Source organism: Crocuta crocuta, unplaced genomic scaffold, assembly GCF_008692635.1.
Source record: "Crocuta crocuta isolate KB4526 unplaced genomic scaffold, BGI_CrCroc_1.0 scaffold73, whole genome shotgun sequence".
Classification (NCBI taxonomy): Eukaryota; Metazoa; Chordata; class Mammalia; order Carnivora; family Hyaenidae; genus Crocuta; species Crocuta crocuta.
The window spans coordinates 5,254,292-5,274,559 of NW_027529443.1; the positions used below are offsets into that span (position 1 = coordinate 5,254,292).

The 20,268-nt window shown below is 42.0% G+C and overlaps 1 protein-coding gene across 1 annotated transcript; it reads right to left on the reverse strand.

Annotated features, from left to right (window-relative positions):
* Window positions 1-727: 727 nt before the first annotated feature.
* On the reverse strand, window positions 728-20,233 carry DCTN5 (dynactin subunit 5). The gene is made up of 6 exons (XM_077760484.1): window positions 20,090-20,233; window positions 19,248-19,316; window positions 13,497-13,615; window positions 10,307-10,418; window positions 5,195-5,297; window positions 728-2,124 (listed from the first exon to the last, which is right to left on the reverse strand). Exons 1-6 carry the CDS (start codon window positions 20,135-20,137, stop codon window positions 2,027-2,029), a joined length of 549 nt encoding a protein of 182 aa, XP_077616610.1. The 5' UTR covers window positions 20,138-20,233; the 3' UTR covers window positions 728-2,026.
* Between the last annotated feature and the right edge of the window lie 35 nt (window positions 20,234-20,268).

Genomic DNA, 20,268 nt, shown 5'->3' on the forward strand with positions numbered 1-20,268 from the left:
GAGTTACTCAAGGCTTTTAAAATCGTGTTGAGGAAGCTTTTAAAAGATCCCACTTTCTCTTAATTTTCACAAAAGTGGGCAGTCAAAAAAAATTATATGTCAATTACATTTCCATGAAGTTGGAAGAAATAAACTGAAAAAGAAAATGGACAGTCAGTTGCATAAAGTGGTAAGCTTCCTTCTGGAGGCATTCAAACACAGGCTGGATGGTAATCTGTTAGACACGCCCTGCAGGGTTTCACTGGCTGACAAGAGGCAGGTTAGACAGCATTGAAGCTCTGCCAGTTCCAAGATCCGCCTTTATGGTGGCACAGAAGGAGAAGGGAGCTGGGGGAGATACCAGGAAATGATACATATACATACATACTTACATAAAAACAACAAAAAAAATTGCAACCCTCACAGACTACTGGTACCACGTGGGACGCACAGCAGATGTGCTCCAAGGGCAAGCCTAGTCTCATCTTACCAGGGCAGAGCTGAATAACACGGCTACACTGCCAGACGGGTGTGCTGTGACTACCTGGGTCAGTCACTTCTTCATTGTATGAACTGGACCAGTTATCTAAGATCTTTGAGGTTTTTTCTCATCTGTAAAATGGGAATAACATCCACCCTACTGGGTTGTTGTGAGCCGTAAGCCAACTAGTGAATGTCAAGTCTGCAGCAGAGCACCAGGTGTGCAGTAAAGTAGCCTCACTGGAGATAGAGAGGGATCACTTTCAAATGATTTATGTGTCAATCTTTTAATGCACAAACAAAAAAAAAATGACAAACCAGAATATGGTTTTATATCGGCGTAGTAGAGATCATCACATGGAGCCATTTTAACCCCACAACCAGATATTAAGTCAGGATAGCTCCTGCTAGATCCTTAATCTTCAAGGCTAAACTTCCTACCCTGTTCACAGCAGAATCAGAGCACTGAGCAAAGGTAAGCTTCTCAGGCCTTCCCTTCTAACTCTTCCTTTTAGGCCAAGAGGTCAGAGCAGAACCAGGCAGGGTTGTGTTATTACCCAGGAGGAGGTAAGAACAGCACTGGTAACTTCATTTACTCCTTGGGGCTCTGTGCCCACAGAGTGATTTAAGAGGTGCCCATAATATGACCGTAAGAGGCCCATGTATACGATTGGGTCCAGGTACAAATATTTTGGTCTGAACTGTGAGGTTTATGGCAAATACAGAATGGATGAATGGTTCTAGGCTAGAGAATAATTGTCACAAATACTATGTCTTCAAGGAAATAAGGCATATGTTGTTGCCTCTAAATACCATGAGGCAAGGAGTGACTGCCAGACTAGCCCGTCCACACGGGAGACTCAAACCTGGGTCTTTGCAAAAATAAAACCTGGGTGCTGAGGGCCTCCCCTCTAGCAAAAGCCAAAGGCCCTAGAACAGAATGCTAGAAAGTCTTTTATTAATTACCCTGGGTTAAAAGGACAGTTAAGGTCATTTTGGGAAGGAGAGAAATGCTAACCACCTCTCCCTTCAAGTTTCAGTAGCAAACAGGAATCTGGGCTCTGAAAAGTCACACTTTCCCCCTGCCAAGACCATGAGCAATTGTGGCAACTGGCAAATGTGTTAGCTCAGGAAAGCTGAGAGCGCTCCATGTGAGCAGCTAATGGCCGAGAGCAGCACACCAGCTCTGTGACCTCCACGCTGGGACAGGGCTGTGCTCAGCGGGCCTGTTTCGGCAGGATCCAGTCATCCACAGGACCGAGGGGTGGGAGTGTTGGGAACAGATGATTCTGTGTTCCACAGATAATGGTATGGAGTGACTGTTAATAGATAAGGTTTAAGCACAGCATTTGGACACAACTCCTCCAGGCATTCTGTTATTAAAGTCTTAAGAGCTTAGAGCCTGGAAGGATTGAGAAATTCTAAAGAATTAAACAAAACCAGACAAACAAAAAAAGAGGGTGGAAGGTATCAGAGACACAAGAGCTCTCTGTAGATGCTGGCTGGCTCACTTTGTCCCCAAGTTCATCTTAGAGCTCAAGCAAATTCGATACACGAGGCAGGGACATTAGACCTGCGTCAAGGGCAAAAACTTCTGGTAGTAGCTCTTGGTGACGTCAATCATCAGCTCCTGGGTACATTCTGGGAGCTCCCCTGAAAACAGTCCTGGGGAAAGAAAGACCTAGTCAACCAACAGGAGCCGAGGGAGGACAGCAGCTCTGATTTCGGTTTAAACCCCTAGAGGCCTCTTTTCTGTACTTATGAACATCTAACTCCAAGTCTTCCATCTTCAATGCTAGCAGAGTATTTTTACTGACCACACCTCTGAGATGGAATTTGTGTGTGGGGGAGAGACAAATAATACAATTCCCTGAATGGATACATAAATTCCAGGTAAAAGAGATTATTAAGGCACCTTTGACTCCACTGGAGGCTGTTCCAGGATGGGTTTGTCCATCCCCTGAATTCTGGTGCGACATCTCCCGGACAAGCCAAGGGGAGCACCGTGGAGGTAAGAAACTGCTCTGCTGTTCATACAGTGAAACTGAATGCAGTCCCCAAACCCCCTACATACAAATCATGGATGAAAGTAGAACAGAAATATCCTATACAAAGGTAAAAAATTGTATTTAAGGATTTCCAGGAAAAGTCACTCTCATACATTATGGGGGGGGGGAGTATACATTTGTACAACTGTTTTGAAGAGCGATTTTGGAAAATCTAGCAAATTTTTAAAAGTTCATACCCTGTGACCTGACAATCCAACTTCTAAGAATCTATCCTACAAATAACCTAGCCCAACTGAACAGTATGTGTACAAGAATATTAACGGCAGCAAAGTTTCTAATAGTGAAAAACCAAAGGCAATGTCTAATGATCCAGTATACCTGGGAATTGATGAGTTACACTGTGGTAGGTACATTTATGGAATGAAAAACACATAACCATTAAAAGCAATATATCTCTTTACATACTGATAAGAAAAGATGCCCAAGATACACTGTTAAGAAAGCAAGTTTCCAAACAGAATAGAGAGTGAGTCTGTTTATACAGGTGTAAACAGTTTCATACACCTGTATTATATACCCAAGTATGTATATATACATGTGAATACACATACCTACACATTAACATACGTACAAGAACAAATACATGCATATTACAGAGAGAGAAAATAACAGGTCTGATGGAAAAAAGGTCTTAAAAATACAAAATTCACACAGGAACCTTTTACGAATGAGCAGCCTGTGTTAGATTCATAAACCTATGTTTGGTCTGCATAGTATTTAAACTTTTTAAAAAGTTAGCAGCCAATATTTAAAAGTCCAGGGATATCACATAAAAATTCAGATTTTTAGCTCCTCATGAAACATCAGATCTCATCATGTTAGGCCTGTATTCTTAGACAGCTATGCCAGGCTATTCCTTCAATCACTTCTGTCTGACTCCTGTACGCAATTTTGGCCAAAATTCTTTCCAGATGGTTTGCCTTTCATTTTGTTCCACTGCTCAGTTTCAAGAGGTGGAGCCCTTAGAAAGTACTGGATTCTAAATAAGGGGTCTTAGGTGCTAGTCAAGGCTTTCCCATGAGCCAGCTCTGACCCTGTACACACCCCACACCTCTCTAGTTCCCCCCATCTATGCAATGATCTCTAAGGTCTCAGGCAGCTTAAATCCTCCATCAGAACCTCTGAACACATCAGAACCTCTAAACCACTTATTTGGATTTCAAATACAAAGTGGTGCCTCCCTGCCTCTGCCCTCGGTGCCCAAAGACCATAGTTGGTTCTAAGGACCTTTAAAAAGTTAAAAGTGATCAAGATATTTCTCTGGTGGGGGCGCCTGGGTGGCTCAGTCGGTTGAGTGTCCAACTTCTGCTCAGGTTATGATATCATGATTCATGGGTTCAAGCCCCAAGTCAGGCTTTACACTGACAGCACAGCCTGCTTCGGATTCTGTCTCCCTCTCTCTCTGCCCTTCCCCTGCTCTCTCTCTCTCAACAATAAATAAACATTGGAAAAAAAAAGGATACTTCTCTGGCAATATACTTCTCACCTCAGATCAGGTACCTGTTTAACAATCAAACTAAAACAACTGTAAGGGCTGTTCTGATCTGCACTTGCTAAGAATGATTCAACTTTCCACAGTTGAATTCTGCCATAAGGGAGGATGACTCAGCAGGGCTCTCCTTCCTCCTCTGCAAAGGCAAAGGTGCATCAAACAGCAGATTGGTCAATTTCTTCCCCAAAGAGTCTGAGTGGATGATTCTGTACATCTTTGAAACTCACAGTTAATGATCTAAGTAATGAGTTTTTTAATTGGAAAAACAACTAAACCACCCAGCGGTAGATCTCATCTACTGTCAAATCTCTCTCTACATAGCATCTTCCATCTGTGCATCTCTGGGGAGCTTCTGTACATGCTGCATGAGTTCAACCATATAAAACAACACAGAAAAGAAAAGAGACTGTCTTGGGCTGAGAGCATGGGACTTGAGGTTTTTTTTCCTTCTGCTTTCCAGTGTTTTCCAAGTTTTCTAGGATGAGCATGTATGACTTTTGTTTGCTCACATGTTTGACCATTTGGAACTCTGAGTTCATGAGGGCTTGACTTGAGGGCATTCCATCAGCCAAGGTCAAGAGGCAATATATTTGCTCTTCTCAGGTCCTATAGGTATCATTGGTCCTAGACTATATATTATGTCAACTTTTCAGTTGGGCTTTCCTGGGCAGTGTGGGAAGTATAAACTCCCAGTCAATGTGAAGCCATTGTTAGAATTCTCTGGACAAACTTTTTCTTTTTCCACCCAGAGCCCAGGCCAAGAGAGACTTGCTTCTTTGTGCTTTTCCTTTGCTAGTGGTAGGTTTATTCTATATCAACTTTTTATCAAGAGATCACCCTTCAGGAAGATCTCTCTGCCATGTGTGGATGCAAGGCTCTATCTCTCATCCCCGCAGGAGTATCAAACCCTAAACCACTCTATTATGAAGATACATAAACTTAAACATCCTTATAGTGTGGATTTAGTTTCCTCTTTGCTTGAAATTTCCTTGTGAACCCAATTATACATTTAAAAAGATACTGGTTACGTTTTAGATAGCATTTCGAGGGACTCCCGTCACAGGAGAAGCTTTTAAATTAGCTAGATCAATATATTGTCAGAGACAGAAGATGTACCCATTACTTTTGTGATGGAAAAACAACTTGAGCTTTGATAATCAACACCCAAGCTTACCCGGGCAGCCAGAGAAGACAGTGAATGGTGGTACCACAGTTTCTGGGGGTAAAACCGTGTTGTCAAGAATTTTGCAGCAATCTTTCAACACACACCGGCGTCCCTGAAATGAAAATCGTCACTAGGAAACAGATCAGGAAATGGGGTAAAAGTTGTCTGGTCTGCTGTGTAGGATGCTATTTTATATATTCTCCATTCCTGATATCATACGGCAGGGACAATGACAAGAGGTTTGGCCACAGTTCTCTACTTTGGGTGGCATCTCACAAGCAGAAGGAAGTAGGAGTGTGCTTGTGTGCGAGTGTGAGTGTGTGTGTATGTGAACTCAGGGAGGGGGTTGTAAGCTAGGGACAGTTCAGGTTATCTTAAGCACTACAGAGTGAAATCCAGTCTTCCAAAAGTTGTACAATTTCCTTTTTTTTTTGTTATTTAGTGGACATCTATTATTTTGCTTGTTCAACATTCATTCCCCTTTCTTCTGGCAACAGGACCCATATTGCCCTTGGTTACCATCCCCTGCCCATCACAGTTCCCGTCCTAACCCCAAACTCTAAGCCTGGACATGGCAACTGGTTTAGGGAATGAGCCAGATCAGTCTGATGAATCTCAACATCAGAGCTTCTGCTGGGACTACTGGGAAAAGAAGCTCTTTCCATGGCTAGGATGGACACTTGGACCAGCTGTCTTGTTTCCGTGAAGGAAGAACCTGCCTGAGAGTCTCCTAGAGAAAAGTGGGGAAGAGAAGGAGACTAATTCTCATGACATCAATTGAATCCCTGGAGCCATTTTGTGCATAGAATTAGGATCTACTTTTGTACTCTTGGTTCATATTAGCCAACATGTTCATTTTGAAGGTTTCAGCCAAGCCTTGTGCTTGACTTCATCCACTGCCTTCACTTTTCAATTCTGCTATCACCGACAGCATTTTGAGGGCAAGAAAAAAGGCCTGATAGATTCATTGTTTCATGGGTTAAGGCGAAGGAGAGGCTTCTATATACAGATTAACATTGTGCCTCAGACTACCTGCAAACTAAATGAAAGATTTGGTCTTTATTGACTGCATTTACATCACCAGACCCCGTGAGTTCACTTGTGTTTTGGTCAGTTGGTCTGATAAAGCACATTTGGCTGACAATGGGAATTCCTAACAACATCAGAACAATGCTAAACTTATCCAGATCTCAGATTTTACTAAGGGATATGAAAGCCGTATTAAAAATTTCCCCATTATTAAATACCCAAATCAGGCACCTGGGTGGCTCAGGTGACTGAGCGTCTGATATCAGCTCAGGTCATGATCTCACAGTTTGTGAGTTTGAGCCCTGCATCAGGCTTGCCGCTGACAGCATAAAGCCTGCTTCAGATCTTCTATTCCCCTCTCTCTCTGTCCCTCCCCAACTTGTGTGCTCTCTCTCAAAAATAAACAAAACATTAAACATAAATAAATACCCACATCATTATGTATTTCTAGGAATTTCCAAGTAAATTGCCAAAAGAATTTTTTACAAAGTTTATACTTCTCAGTCTGAATTTTTTAAGTGACTGCTAAGCTGTCTGTGGCTAGTGGATAATAGCCTTGGCAATGCTTGACAGTATCTGCAGCTCAGAAACAAGTTAAAACTGCAGCTTCTCGTTCACTCTTAGAAAGTTCTCTCCCATAATTACCTACTACTGGCAATTTCTTTTTTATTCATTTCTTTATTTATTTTTGAGAAAGAGAGAGCATAGATATGCATGCACAAGCAGGGGAGGGGAGAGCGAGAATCCCAAGCAGGCTTTGTGCTGTCAGCATAGAGCCCGATGTGGGGCTCAATCTCATGAACTGTGCGATCATGATCTGAGCTGAAATTGAAACTTGGATGCTTAACCACCTGAGCCACCCAGGCGCCCCTATTGGCCAAATATACAGCAGATGGCCAGCTCCCCTGGTGAGTCCCAAATTAACTCAAAGATACCCTATGGCACCTAAGCCCCTAATAATACAGACTAAGGACACGAGGCACTGAGTGAAATGAAACTGAATATGCTGCATCAGGCATGCTACATTCACATACAGGGCATCTGCAGACAAAGGGCCTTAGAAAGGAAGAGCAACGTGAATAAAACTTTGCTCTGTGTCCCACCAGCCACCAGAACTGCTGTAGTAGGTACCTATCGTGTCCACTAGTTAGCCATTTTGCCCACTCAGACAAATGATGCTTAATCAGCTTTCAGAGCATTCTGGGGAAACTGATCAATTAAATAGCAGCAAAAGTAAAAATGCCAGTACTTCTTAGGCATGAGTAGATTGGCAATAGGTGAGGAGGTTAAAAGCTGAAACTACTTCTTTATTCTTTTGTGGCGAACTTTCCAAGGAGGAGTCAAGAACTACATGTTGCCAGTATTACAGCTACTTACATCTCCTTATACAAGTTATTTAGCATCTCTGAGCCTTGGTTTCCTCATCTGTGAAACAGAACATAAAACCAAACCTTCCGGATGCTGTGAGGATTAGAGATAATAAAGGCAAAGCTCACAGTGCAATAANTAGTATTACAGCTACTTACATCTCCTTATACAAGTTATTTGTATCTCTGAGCCTTGGTTTCCTCATCTGTGAAACAGAACATAAAACCAAACCTTCCGGATGCTGTGAGGATTAGAGATAATAAAGGCAAAGCTCACAGTGCAATAACAATGACTGTTAAGACTGCCTGTTAGGCTTTTCCTGTAGGCATTCAGGCAGTTCTGATTGACACCCATGCTTTCACACTTCCAAAATGAGTGCTAGAGGAAGGATCTGTGGGTCACAGGGACAGCTGGACTCTAAAAGAATTCCTGCTAGCTCCGAGATTCTATGCTTCAAAAAGAATTTTTCTCTTGAGATTACCTTGAGGATTTGAATAAATACTGCCAATGCTCAACAGTGACTATGCCGTGAACTGATGTATTGGAAAGTGTTAAAGGGGTGCCTGGGTGGCTCAGTCAGTTAAGTGTCACTGTTCCCAAGTTCGAGACCCGCATTGGGCTCTGTGCTGACAGCTCAGAGCCTAGAGCCTGCTTCAGATTCTGTGTCTCCCTCTCTGTCTCATGCTCTGTTTCTCTTTCTCTCTCAAAAATAAACAAATGTTTAAAAAAAATTTTTTTTAACTAGCACAAAAAGCAGAACACAGGACAAGAAGACTAGAATTCCCTCAGTACCAGGAAGAGCATTTGGATTTTAACGTTTCAGACATTTTGCTCTGGGGATAAAGGACAGGACTAACACCTAGGCTAGTATAAGGATGTCATCATTTTGCTGCAGAAAGTGTCAAAAAAATCCAGCTGTGGGCGCCTGGGTGGCTCAGTCAGTTAAGCATCTGACTTTGGCTCAGGTCATGATCTCATGGTTTGGGGGTTTGAGCCCCGAGCAGTGCAGAGCCTGCTTGGGATTCTCCCTTTCTCTCTGCCCCTCCCGGATTCTCACTTTCTCTCTCTTTCTGAAAATAAATAAATAAACTTAAAAAAATAAAAAAGAAAGAAAAAGAAAAATCTAGCTGTGACTTAGAAAGCCAGCTTTTGTTGAACAGAATGAGTTTCACTGTTTTCCCCCTTTCTTCAACATCATGCCAAACTAAAGACTCTCTGTCTCTGATACATACAGAGGGACTCCTTTGCAGAATATCTGGCAAAACAACTTCCCTTAATTATGACTAAGAAGTCAGATTTCCACAGCCACGTGGCTCTCCATTGCATGGTCCATCTTCGCTTGTGGAATATGACCGCATGGTTTCAGGATGTATTTTTTATTTTAAGTTTATTTATTTATTTTGAGAGAGAGAGAGCATAAGCAGCGGAGGGACAGAGAGAGAGAGAGAGAGAGAGAGAGAGAGAGAGAGAGAAAGAGAGGGAATCCCAAGCAGGCTCCATGCTATCAGTGCAGAGCCCAATGTGGGGCTCGAACTCATGAACCATGAGATCATGACCTGAGCCAAAATCAAGAGTCAGATGCTTAACCGACTGAGCCACCCAGGGACCCCAGATTCGGCAAGTATTTTGATACCTGAATCTTATCCAGAGCAGAGAGTTGCCTCTGCATTATTGGGAACAGCCATTTAAAAACATGGAAAGTTCTTGCCTTTTCCAAGACTCTAGAATGTGGGTACAGATTTAAAATATAGGAAGCATCTTCCCTAAACCTTAAGGCAATTCAGCTACAGTCATTAATAATGACTGTAATAATGACATAATCTCACCCAGGATGTTTTCATAAATTCCAACTGAAACCAACCTCTTTATCTATGAAATACTAAGAAGCCCAAATTTGTAAAGCCCTGGCTGGATGAAACAAGTGGATGCTAAGGCTCCTGTGGGCCAGGGTCCTATAGGTTCCACTGAGGAAGGGCTCGCTTGTACCCTGCACACCCATCACTCTGAACTACTTGCAGTTTCCCTAATGTCATCCCCTTTGTACGTACACTGTATGCTCCTGGAGGTAAGGCAACAAGTAGGCATGTGGGGGCATGGTCATTTGTGCTGCCTGGGTTTGAATCCCAGCTCTACCACTTAATAACCCTGTCAAATCCTCTAATATCTAAGGTCTTCAGGCTTCTTACCCACAAATAGCAATAATAATAGTACCTATCACCCTTGGATGGTTATGAAGGTCAAATAAGATCATCAAAGGAAAGAGTTTAACATCATATAGAAGAGGTCTGATAAAGTTTAGCCATGATTATTAATGCCTAAAAACCTCCAAATCCAATAATAATTCCAGTAGGCCAGAAACTACTTTTACCCTGCTTGGTAACAAAAGTGGAGGCCCACAGGGGCGCCTGGGTGGCTTAGTCGGTTAAGCGTCCGACTTTTGCTTAGGTCATGATCTCGCGGTTCGTGGGTTCGAGCCCCGCGTCGGGCTCTGTGCTGACTGCCAGCTCAGAGCCTGGAGCCTGTTTCAGTCTGTGACTCCCTCTCTCTCTGACCCTCCCCTGCTCACGCTCTCTCTCTCTCTCTCCTAGAAATAAATAAAAATATTAAAAAAAAAAAAGAAAGAAAGAAAACATTAAAAAAAAAAAAAAGTGGAGGCCCACTGATGGGAGGGACGTGAGCTTGAGGGAAGAAAGGCCATTTAGCCAGCCAGGACACCATACTCACAATCACACAGTTCTTGCCGACATGAACGTAAGAGCCAATCTGAGCTGCGTTGACCACACAATCTTCCTCAATAAAGACATGGTCCCCAATATGTAAAGGAAAAAATGCAACGCTAGAGAAGGAAAAGAAAATGAACAAACAAAAACATGTCAAGGTGATGTGCTTTTGGTCGAGGTTTATAGAACTCTAGACCGTATTCTCAACTTTATCATTGTATCTGAACAAGACTACTCCTAGCAAGGCAAGAATCCTTGGGCTAGGGGAATTCTATAATGTTGAAGATGAAGGTGATGACTAGCTCAAAATCAGAAATATTAGACAAGCAGTGTGCAAGGAAACAGCAAAGCAGGAGCAGAGACCCTCCAAGCTAAAAGAGCTGGTACCAAATGAATGAAGCTTTTGTTCATTCCTGTCTCCTTGAAAATGCTCATAGGTCACATTTTCAGTAATCTGCTCTACAGGGCTTTAAGGAACTGACATCAGATTTTGGGGATGTATTTTCTAGCATTCAACATTCTAAACATTTGTATATTCAATGATTTTCTTGAGTGCCTACTATATGCCAGATTCTATGCTAGGAACTGGAGACATAATGGCAAGCAAAAGGTACACAACCCTGCCAGTGAGGAGCTTGCAATCAAGAGAAGAGAGGTTAAATAAATGATTATGTAAGTAATTAATTACAACTGTGATTAGTGCTACAGATGAAAAGCACCAAGATATGAGAGTATATAATGAGGAGACTTTACCTAGGTTTGCAGTTTGGTAAAAGTTTAATTGAAAGTGATATGTAAGCCAAGACTTGAAGGATGAGTACGAGTGAGGGGGCTTTCTCCAGACTTGACATCATTCCCATTCTCCATGAATCTTCAAATGTCATGGACAGTGGTTCTAGGATCATATTTACAAGTAATTTCAAAACATTGGGATGTAAAATATTTGGACTGGAAGTAAAATAAATTAGCTGGATGCTCATTGGCTCTTTCTAGTCCTGTGTTCTATTTTGTCAGGAATATTTTGTTGGAGATCATATCTGTCCTTTGAGGGCCTAAAATTTATTTAAATCTTCCTTAATCCATTCATATTTTTGATCTGCACCCCTCATGTGACAATGAATTCCTTAATCTTATCACAGCCTACAGCAGCACCATCAGTCCTTTACTTTTAAATTAAAAATTCCAGGGATGCTTGGGGTGGCATAGTCACTTAAGTGTCCGACTCTTGATTTCAGCTCAGGTTATGATCTCATGAGCCCTGTGTCAGGCTCTGCCCTGACAGTGTGGAGCCTGCTTGGGATTCTCTCCCTCTCTCTCTCTGTCCCTCCCCGACTTGTGTTTTTTCTCTCTCTAAATAAAAAAACTTAAAAATTAATTAATTAAAATTCCAAACCTGATATTCTTATCTGGTTCTATTTTCCACTGCCTGGTTCTGACATTGACATATGTGGGACGAGGGTAGGTAGAAATGCACACACTCCCATTTTTTAATGTTTTTTTATTTTGAGAGAGAGAGAACACACACAAGCTGGTTAGGGGCAGACAGAGATGGAGAGAGAGAATTCCAAGCAGGTTCCGCGCTCAGCATAGAATCTGATATGAGGCTTGATCTCACGAACCATGAGATCACGACCTGAGCCGAAATCAAGAGTCAGACACCCAAATGACTGGGCCCCCCAGGTGCTCCTAAAGTCACTTGCTATGCATGTGTTGCTATTTACACTTTTATACTTCTATATTTCTCATGTGAACTATTCTCACTTATATATCCTCCCAATTCACCAATAAACCCCATATTTATTATTTATTCTTGGTGCTTTGCTGAGACCATATCCAGCCCAGCAATGCCATTATCAGAAGGGAGAGTCAACAACTCTAGCAGAGTACCTGTTACAGTATGTAACCACAAAAGGCTACCATGAGGTTTTCTAGTTTTCCCCCAATTGCCTTCTGAGCTAATGAGCAAATGTTTTCATGTGAATGACTTACAGACTCCCTGCTCCAGTTCCTGTATGTAATAGAAAGTCTGGAATCTGACCTCATTCTGAGAAATGCAGGATCATTTCTGCGTGTTCCTAGGTATTACAGTCTCAGTTGGTTGCTCTGTTCTCTGTTCCTCCCTAACCATGTTCATAGCCCTATGACAGAAGTGTGACATTATACAGTGGCTACCACATTATACTACCATATTTTATAGTAGCTATCTACTTGTGTAATTGTTTCTACCACTAGGTTTTGAGAACTTTGAGGCAGAATGCAATTTCATCCATCTTTATGTACCCAGCATATAACCTAGCGACTGACCTAAAAAAAGCACTCAGTAAATGCTTGCTGACTTACTCAGTGACATGCAGACAGTGCCAGAGGTAGAAGCCAGGTGGGAAAAGAGGGAGAGGCAAAAAAAAAAAAAAACCCACCAAAAAACCAAAACCAAAACCAAACAAAATAATCCCAAAAATAAATCAAACCCCAAAACCAGCACATGAGGCATAGGGGACAGTTTTCCTGCCCTGTCCATGTCCTTTCTTGGGCAATCCTTATTCCCACTGTGAGAACAGTGGGCCTGACTTGACCCTGCCCTCTGGGTCACAACTGTTAAGAGAGGGGTGGGCACTCAAGTCAAGGTGAGCCAATCAGATTTCCTCTCCCAAGATTCTGTAAATAAGACCTAAAAATCCTTGGTCGGTATCTGTTGAAGCTTAAACGGAGAATTGATATAAATTAGGGGGCTCAGGAAGGCTCCATGAGAAATGGGGGAAGGCAAAGACCATGTATAAGAGAGGGGAGGGAAGTAGAAACGCAGAGACAAGGACATATGAGAAGCAGTATAATCTCAGTGACAGAGCAACAGACTAGTTGTCGTGATTCTGGCTAGCTCTCCAGTTCTAGGCTCTAGTCCCTTGTGAGGCCTGGCACCTTCTCCTACTCTGAGATTCCATTAAATATGCCCCTGTCTGTTTCATCAGAATCCCCTTTGCTTTTTTCCCCTAGTTAAGTGGATTCTATTTCTGGTAACCAACCAACAACCAGACTAAGACCACCACCACTAGAGTTGTGTTCATTATAGTGAATTCTTCCTCCGTGTCCCAAACAATAGCACAGACCTGCTCCTTACACCACACCTCAACACACGGAACACACCACCAGCAGCAGCATCCCACCCAAGACCCAAACAAGGTAATTAAATTACATACCCTTTGCTGAATTTCTTGAATGGTGGCCTTATGACACTCCGACTTTTCACAACACAATGACGTCCAACTCTCACATTTGCCAGGTCCCCTCGGATAATACAGTCATTCATCACAATGGTCTACAAAACAAAGCACATTTAAAAAAATAACTACCAGCACAGCTGAAAACAAAACAGAAAAGAGTAGGTAACGAGACACTTACTGAAGTTATGCTTTGACCTACAGAGTCATATGTTCTGGGAAAAGGGATGACTTGTAAGGTAAAGAGAATGGGCCTTGTAACACTGACTCAGTGGAAGAGGTTCCCAGTATATTCCACAAATAGGACTCACTGAATAAACAGACGTTCACTGAGAATATGGTACCCTGAGTTCACTCACCTCCTCAGGTTTACTTGCTTCCACCTGCCCCCAAGCCTTAGCTCAGTGAGAGTCCAGGCTGCTCCTGCCTTTGTCCGACCTCCTAACACGACTACCTTCAACCTTGTAATCCCACAGGTGGACCTAATGAGTTTCTGGTTCCTCTTCCCAATTCTAGACTCAGATGAAGTGCTATGCTGCAGGGTATGGTATCTGGCTTCCCCAAAGATTGTCTGCATGGGCTGCAGTGTGGATACTGTGATCAGAAGTTTGGGGTGGGGTGGAAGGATTAATGCCCCATGCTTGGTAAAGAGTAGGCATTCTTGAAATGTCTTTTGAATAAATGAATAAATGGGGTAAAAAAAAAAAAAGTGCATATGGCTGTGGTTCTAGCCAGAAAAGTAAGCAAGCGACCAGGCCTTATGTATGCTGAGCACAGAAGCTTAGGCTTATAGCCCTAGAGGATATAAGTAATCAGAGGTTTTTTTTTTTTTTAATGTTTTTTATTTATTTCAAGGAGAGAGAGAGAGACAGCGTGAGCAGGGGAGGGTCAGAGAGAGAGGGAGTCACAGACTGAAACAGGCTCCAGGCTCTGAGCTGGCAGTCAGCACAGAGCCCGATGCGGGGCTCGAACCCACGAACCGCGAGATCATGACCTAAGCGAAAGTCGGACGTTTAACCGACTAAGCCACCCAGGCGCCTCAAGTAATCAGAGTTTTTAAGCAGAGGATTAACACACTGAATCTTTAGTTTAGAAATATTACTCTGAAAGCAGCCTAGAGTCTAAATGGAGGAGGCAGGTAAGACTGGAGGAAAAGTGACCCTTTAGATGACTCCAGGGGATCAAGGTAAAATGAAAGAATGAGCCTTCTCTATGACAACAGCTGTGCGTGAGGGAAAGAGAAATAAACATGAGATAGAGGAATCTGATCAAGCCTTCAGCTCTACTAATGAAGAGGCAGGAGAGGGGCATAGAGACCCCATTCAATGGCTTATGCAAATAGAGTTGGCCAAATCCAAATCTGAAAATTCTACAACAGTGAGCCAGTTTCCTCAACATATAAGTAGCAAAGGGAGAAAATATGGGATGGGGGAAGAGAACTGTTATAGATTTAAAGGGCCCTGAGAGATGTATCAACCAGAAACAATGTGTACTTGACCTTATTTGGATCCTGATTCAAAGAAACCAACTGTAAAAAGACTTAATATTAAGACACTAGAAAGACTGAACATGGACCAAGGGTTAGATGATATTAGGAAATTACTGGCTTCTTAAAAAATATAATAAGAGTGTTCTTCATTTTTAAAGTTTTTAAATCTTACTAATACATATTGAAGTATTTATGGATGAAATAATACGATGTGTGCACTTTCCTTTAAAAATACCCAGCTCCCTGCCCTCATGTCAGTCAAAGTAAGTATGGGTTTACAGGGCGGGTATTGGTGAAACAGAATGTCAGAATATTGTGGGGCTCCTGGGTGGCTCAGTCGGTTATGCGTCCAACTTCAGCTCAGGTCAGGATCTCACGGTTCANGAATGAATATATGGAGATTCATGATATGTTCTCCCCACTTTTGTATGTCTTAAAGTTCCATAATGATACTACTCATCTACAAAAAGCAGTGAGCTATAAATCCACTAACATACACAACAACATGGATACATCTCAAAAACATGCTGTGGGGCACCTGGATGGCTCAGTCAGTTAAGCGTCCGATTTTGGCTCAGGTCATGATCTCGTGGTTTGTGGGTTTGAGCCCCGCATTGGGCTCTGTGCTGACAGCTAGCTCAGAGCCTGGAGTCTGTTTCAGATTCTGTGTCTCCCTCTCTCTCTGACCCTCCCCTGCTCATGGTGTCTCTCTGTCTCTCTCTCAGAAATAAATAGAAACATTTAAAAAAATAAAAAAACAAAAGCAAAAACAAAAAACCCCAAAAAATTATGCTGAGTGAAAGAAGCCTGATGACAGAGTACATAATTGCCATTATAAGAAACTCTAGAAAATGCAAAGCTAATCTATGTTAGCTTTACACCAATGGTTACCTGGGGCCAAGGGTAGGAGGAGGATTGACTACAGAGGGGTCCAAGGAAAATGAGGGTGATGGAAACATTTTACATCTTAGCTGTGGTAGTGGCTGCATAGGTGTATGCATCAATCAAAACATGTCAAACTACACACTTAAAATGGGTATGCTTTATTGTATGTAAATTATACCTCAATAAAGATCATTTTTATTTTTTATTATATATTTTTTCCTAAATATAATTTATTGCCAAGTTAGCTAACATACAGTGTATACAGTGTACTCTTGGCGTCAGGAGTAGATTCCCATGATTCATCGCTTCCATACAACACCCAGTGCTCCTCCCAACAAGTACCCGCCTCAATGCCCATCACCCATTTTCCCCTGCCCCCATTAACCCTCAGTTTGTTCTCTGTATTTAAGAGTCTCATGGTTTGCCTCTCTCTCTATTTGAAACTATTTTTTCCCCTTCCCTTCCCCCATGGTCTTCTGTTAAGTTTCTCAAATCCCACATATGAGTGAAAACATATGATATCTGTCTTTCTCCAACTGACTTATTCCACTCAGCATAATACCCTCCAGTTCCATCCACATTGTTGCAAATGGCAGGATTTTATTCTTTCTCATTGCCAAGTAGTATTCCATTGTATATATAAACCACATTTTCTTTATCCATTCATCAGCTAATGGATATTTGGACTCTAATAAAGATAATTTTTAAAACGTTCCACTATATGGGGGCGCCTGGGTAGCTCAGTCAGTTAAGCATCTGACTCTTGACTTCAGCTCAGGTCGTGGTCTCAGGGTCGTGGGGTTGAGGGATCGAGCCCCAACATGGGGGGCTTAAGATTTTCTCTCTCTCTCCCACCGCCCCTCTCTTCCACTCGCTCGCACTCTCTCTCTCAAAAATAAATAAATAAATAAATAAAATAAAAATTTAAAAAACCCACAGATTTCCAGTTTCTTCTGAGAAAATCAGAAGCTCTAGAAATATAGGCCTATATTCCCACAGGCAACAATCACCTTGACTTAGGTAGGACCTGGATTCACCACTTCACCAGGTCCCAACACTATTGTTGGCACCCAGTCTTTACTCATCTGGTCCCTGTCTACTCCTGCAGGCACTGTGACACTTGATATAAGGGTTTCGGGAAACGGAAATTTCAAAATTCTGAAAGGGACAAAACAAAGAACTGGAAACAAAACGGCCATAGGACAGGGGATAAATGGAACTGCACACAGCAGCGAAAATACACAAACCACAGTGAAATCTTAGAAACAGAACTGAGAACAGTGGTACTTAGTGTGATACGTGTTTCCTACTGTGATTATTATAATGACTGAGTTTTAAAAAAAGTAAGCAACAGAAAGACAAATAAGGCTACACAATACAGACAACTAGATAAATAGATAGTTTACACGGATGTAAACATATATATATGGTATTAATTTACATCCTGTAACATGGATGAGCCTTGAAGACATTATGCTGTGAATAAACTAGACGAAAAGAGGACAGGAATGCCTGGGTGGCTCAGGCGGTTGAGTGCCTGACTTCAACTCAGGTCATGATCTCACAGTTCGTGGGTTTGAGCCCCACATCGGGCTCTGTGCTGACAGCTCAGAGCCTGGAGCCTGCTTCAGATTCTGTGTCTCCCTCTCTCTCTGCCCCTCCCCTGCTCATCCTCTGTCTCTCTCTCAAGAATAAATAAACATTTTTATTAATTTTTTTTAATGTTTTATTTATTTCTAGGAGAGAGAGAGAGAGACAGCGTGAGCTATAAATCCACTCGAGATCCGATGCAGGGCACGAACCGCGAGATCATGGATCATGACCTAAGCAAAAGTCGGATGCTTAACCGACTAAGCCACCCAGGAGCCCCAAAATAAACATTTTTTAAAAAAAAGATAAATATTATATGAATGTGGATTGAGGTTACTAGGTACTGGTAGTGAGGAGGGAATGGGGAATTATTCCTTAATGGGCAGAGAGCCTCTATTTGAGTAATGAAAGTTTTGGAAATAGATAGTGGTGATGATGGCACAGTGATTGTAAATATCACAATTTAAAAAACAAACCTTCCCTACAAAATCACAGAAAATTGTTCTGAAATTAGCTAAGGGATTTCTAAAAATCTTCCACATGAGTTTTCTAATTCTGTGCGGAAACAGCATGTCTATAACGGCTAATCACACCTAATTACTGAACTATATTTCTATTAAATCTCAGAGTATGATGAGCTAATGGAGACAGTAATTGAGTCTCTACTGAAAAAAATTGTGATTGCTTGATTACAGTGAGACTACTTTCTGTCTGTAAGTTAGAGATGTAAAATTTCAAAGGAAACTGGCAGGAAATAACTGTGGACGTCAATGTTTGTCAAGCTCAAATGTATCTGGATATTTTCTCTGGTTCTGAAATGTCATAATATTATTCCCATGTTTCATTCTCTGCTGTTTCAATTTATTCAGACAAGATTCTCAGCCTTTCATATTCCATTTTGCAAATTTGTTTCATAGTTTAGTGTCTTTCCTGAGTGTCAAATCAATTTTAAGAGTTTCAGTTAATACTGAATCATTATTAGTAAACAGTTAATTTTATTACTACTGCTTTCTAGTTTCTTTTTTTTTTAAGTTTATTTTCTTTGAGAGACAGAGAGAGAGAGAGAAAGAGAATGCAGGTGAGGAAGGGGCAGAGAAGGAGAGGGAGAGAGAATCCCAGCGGGCTCTGTACCACCAATACAGAGCCCAATGCTCGAACTCAACTTACAAACCGTGAGATCATGACCTGAGCGGAGGTCGGATGCTAAACCGACTGAGCCACCCAGGAGCCCCTACTTTATAGTTTTACACTAAAATATTTTGTTGCCTATATATATTTGTGTCTAGTAGTTAAGGTACACTACAGCACTTTAGAATAACTTCAGTTCTGGGTGCCACCATATTTTGTTCCTGGCGTAAAGAAAAAAGGTTTTCTGTTGCCTCCTTTTATGGAATCTTTTTTGTATTCAATAAAATTTGGAGAATAGAAAAAGAGAATTTTTAGTATGTTTTTTTAAATGTTTATTTTTGAGAGAGAGACAGGGGAGGGCAGAGAGACAGACAGACAGAGAATCTGAAGCAGGCTCCAAGCTCTTGATGTCAGTACAGAGTCGGATGCAGGGCTCGAACCCACACACTGTGAGATCATGACCTGAGCAGAAGTCAGAGGCTTAACTGACTGAGCCACCAGGCGCCCCCCCAAAAAGAGAATTTTTAAATGCATAGCAATAAATGGGAGACGTGGTAACATATTATCTGCCCTGCTAATGTGATAATTAGTGAAGAGAAAGCAAAAGTATGCATCCTGGAGCTGGCTTTCTCCCTTACCTTGCCATTGAGAACGATGTTTTGACTTCCACACAACACAGACTGGCGACTAACTTTGTTTCCAGATGCCTGAAAAGAAAGAGCAGAACACAGAGGTGAACAAATTGAGTGGATTCTGGGCTACAAGTCTCCATCCAGAAAACTCTCGTATTGGGCAGAAAAGAACTTAAAATGGGGTGTAATCCTCAATGGAATGAGTCTAGCATATGAACAAGGCAATGATGGATTAGGAAACTAGAGACTCCAGGAATGGATCGAGAATTTGGATGTGGTAGGTCTAGAGCCTATTAACGTTAGAGACATTGATTCAAGTCTCAGTTTTATACTTATAGCCCTAACTCCAGGATAACGACTTTACCCATATCTGAGGTACAAGAATTCAGTAAAGAAATAATAATAGCAACGCCGACTGAGCACTTATCTACCTCCAGCAATTTACACGCATCATGTATTGATTCCAAAAACTTAACCATCTTTTAACACATAGTAACAAATTACGACCCGTTAGTTTAAAACAAACAAAACAAAAAACAAAACAAAACAAAAAACCCCCCAAAACTTCTGAAAGGCCCGAAGCCTGTAATTATTATTAGTATTAAGGTGGATGAGACGTATCCTGCTTTCTGGAAGGCATTTTATCTCTATGATGAAATCAGGAATAAATGTAAAAAGCCTAAACTGGCCATGCAGGGAATAAATAACAAAGCTGAGCCATTCACGGAGTGATCCTGTGTAATCTCGGACTAAACGCCAAAGCGACCCGGGGTGGGGCAGTAGGGCGACACCAGCCTCAAAGGGACGCAGGCTTGGAAAGAGGAGATCTGATGCCTGGACAAGCGCACCGTCTCGATGTACTCCGACTTGTTATAAAGCAGCTCGCCCAACTCCATTGCCACCGATTCCTTTCCGCAGCTCCCGCTCCTGTCAAAGCCTGTCACACGATCAGTCTGGCTGGGAATCGGGATACTTCCGGCTGCTCCTCCACTTCCGCCTTGGGCGTCCGGCGCTCTCATCCGCAGCT

What these genes read in the sequence shown, in the direction of transcription:
- DCTN5 (XM_077760484.1), bottom strand. Translation starts at nt 20,137, where the DNA reads ATGGAGTTGGGCGAGCTGCTTTATAACAAGTCGGAGTACATCGAGACG. An exon ending in AGTCGGAGTACATCGAGACG is followed by an intron (nt 19,317 to 20,089) that starts GTGCGCTTGTCC and finishes CTTTCTTTTCAG; the next exon opens with GCATCTGGAAACAAAGTTAG. An exon ending in TCGGCAAGAACTGTGTGATT is followed by an intron (nt 5,298 to 10,306) that starts GTGAGTATGGTG and finishes TTTTCATTTCAG; the next exon opens with GGACGCCGGTGTGTGTTGAA.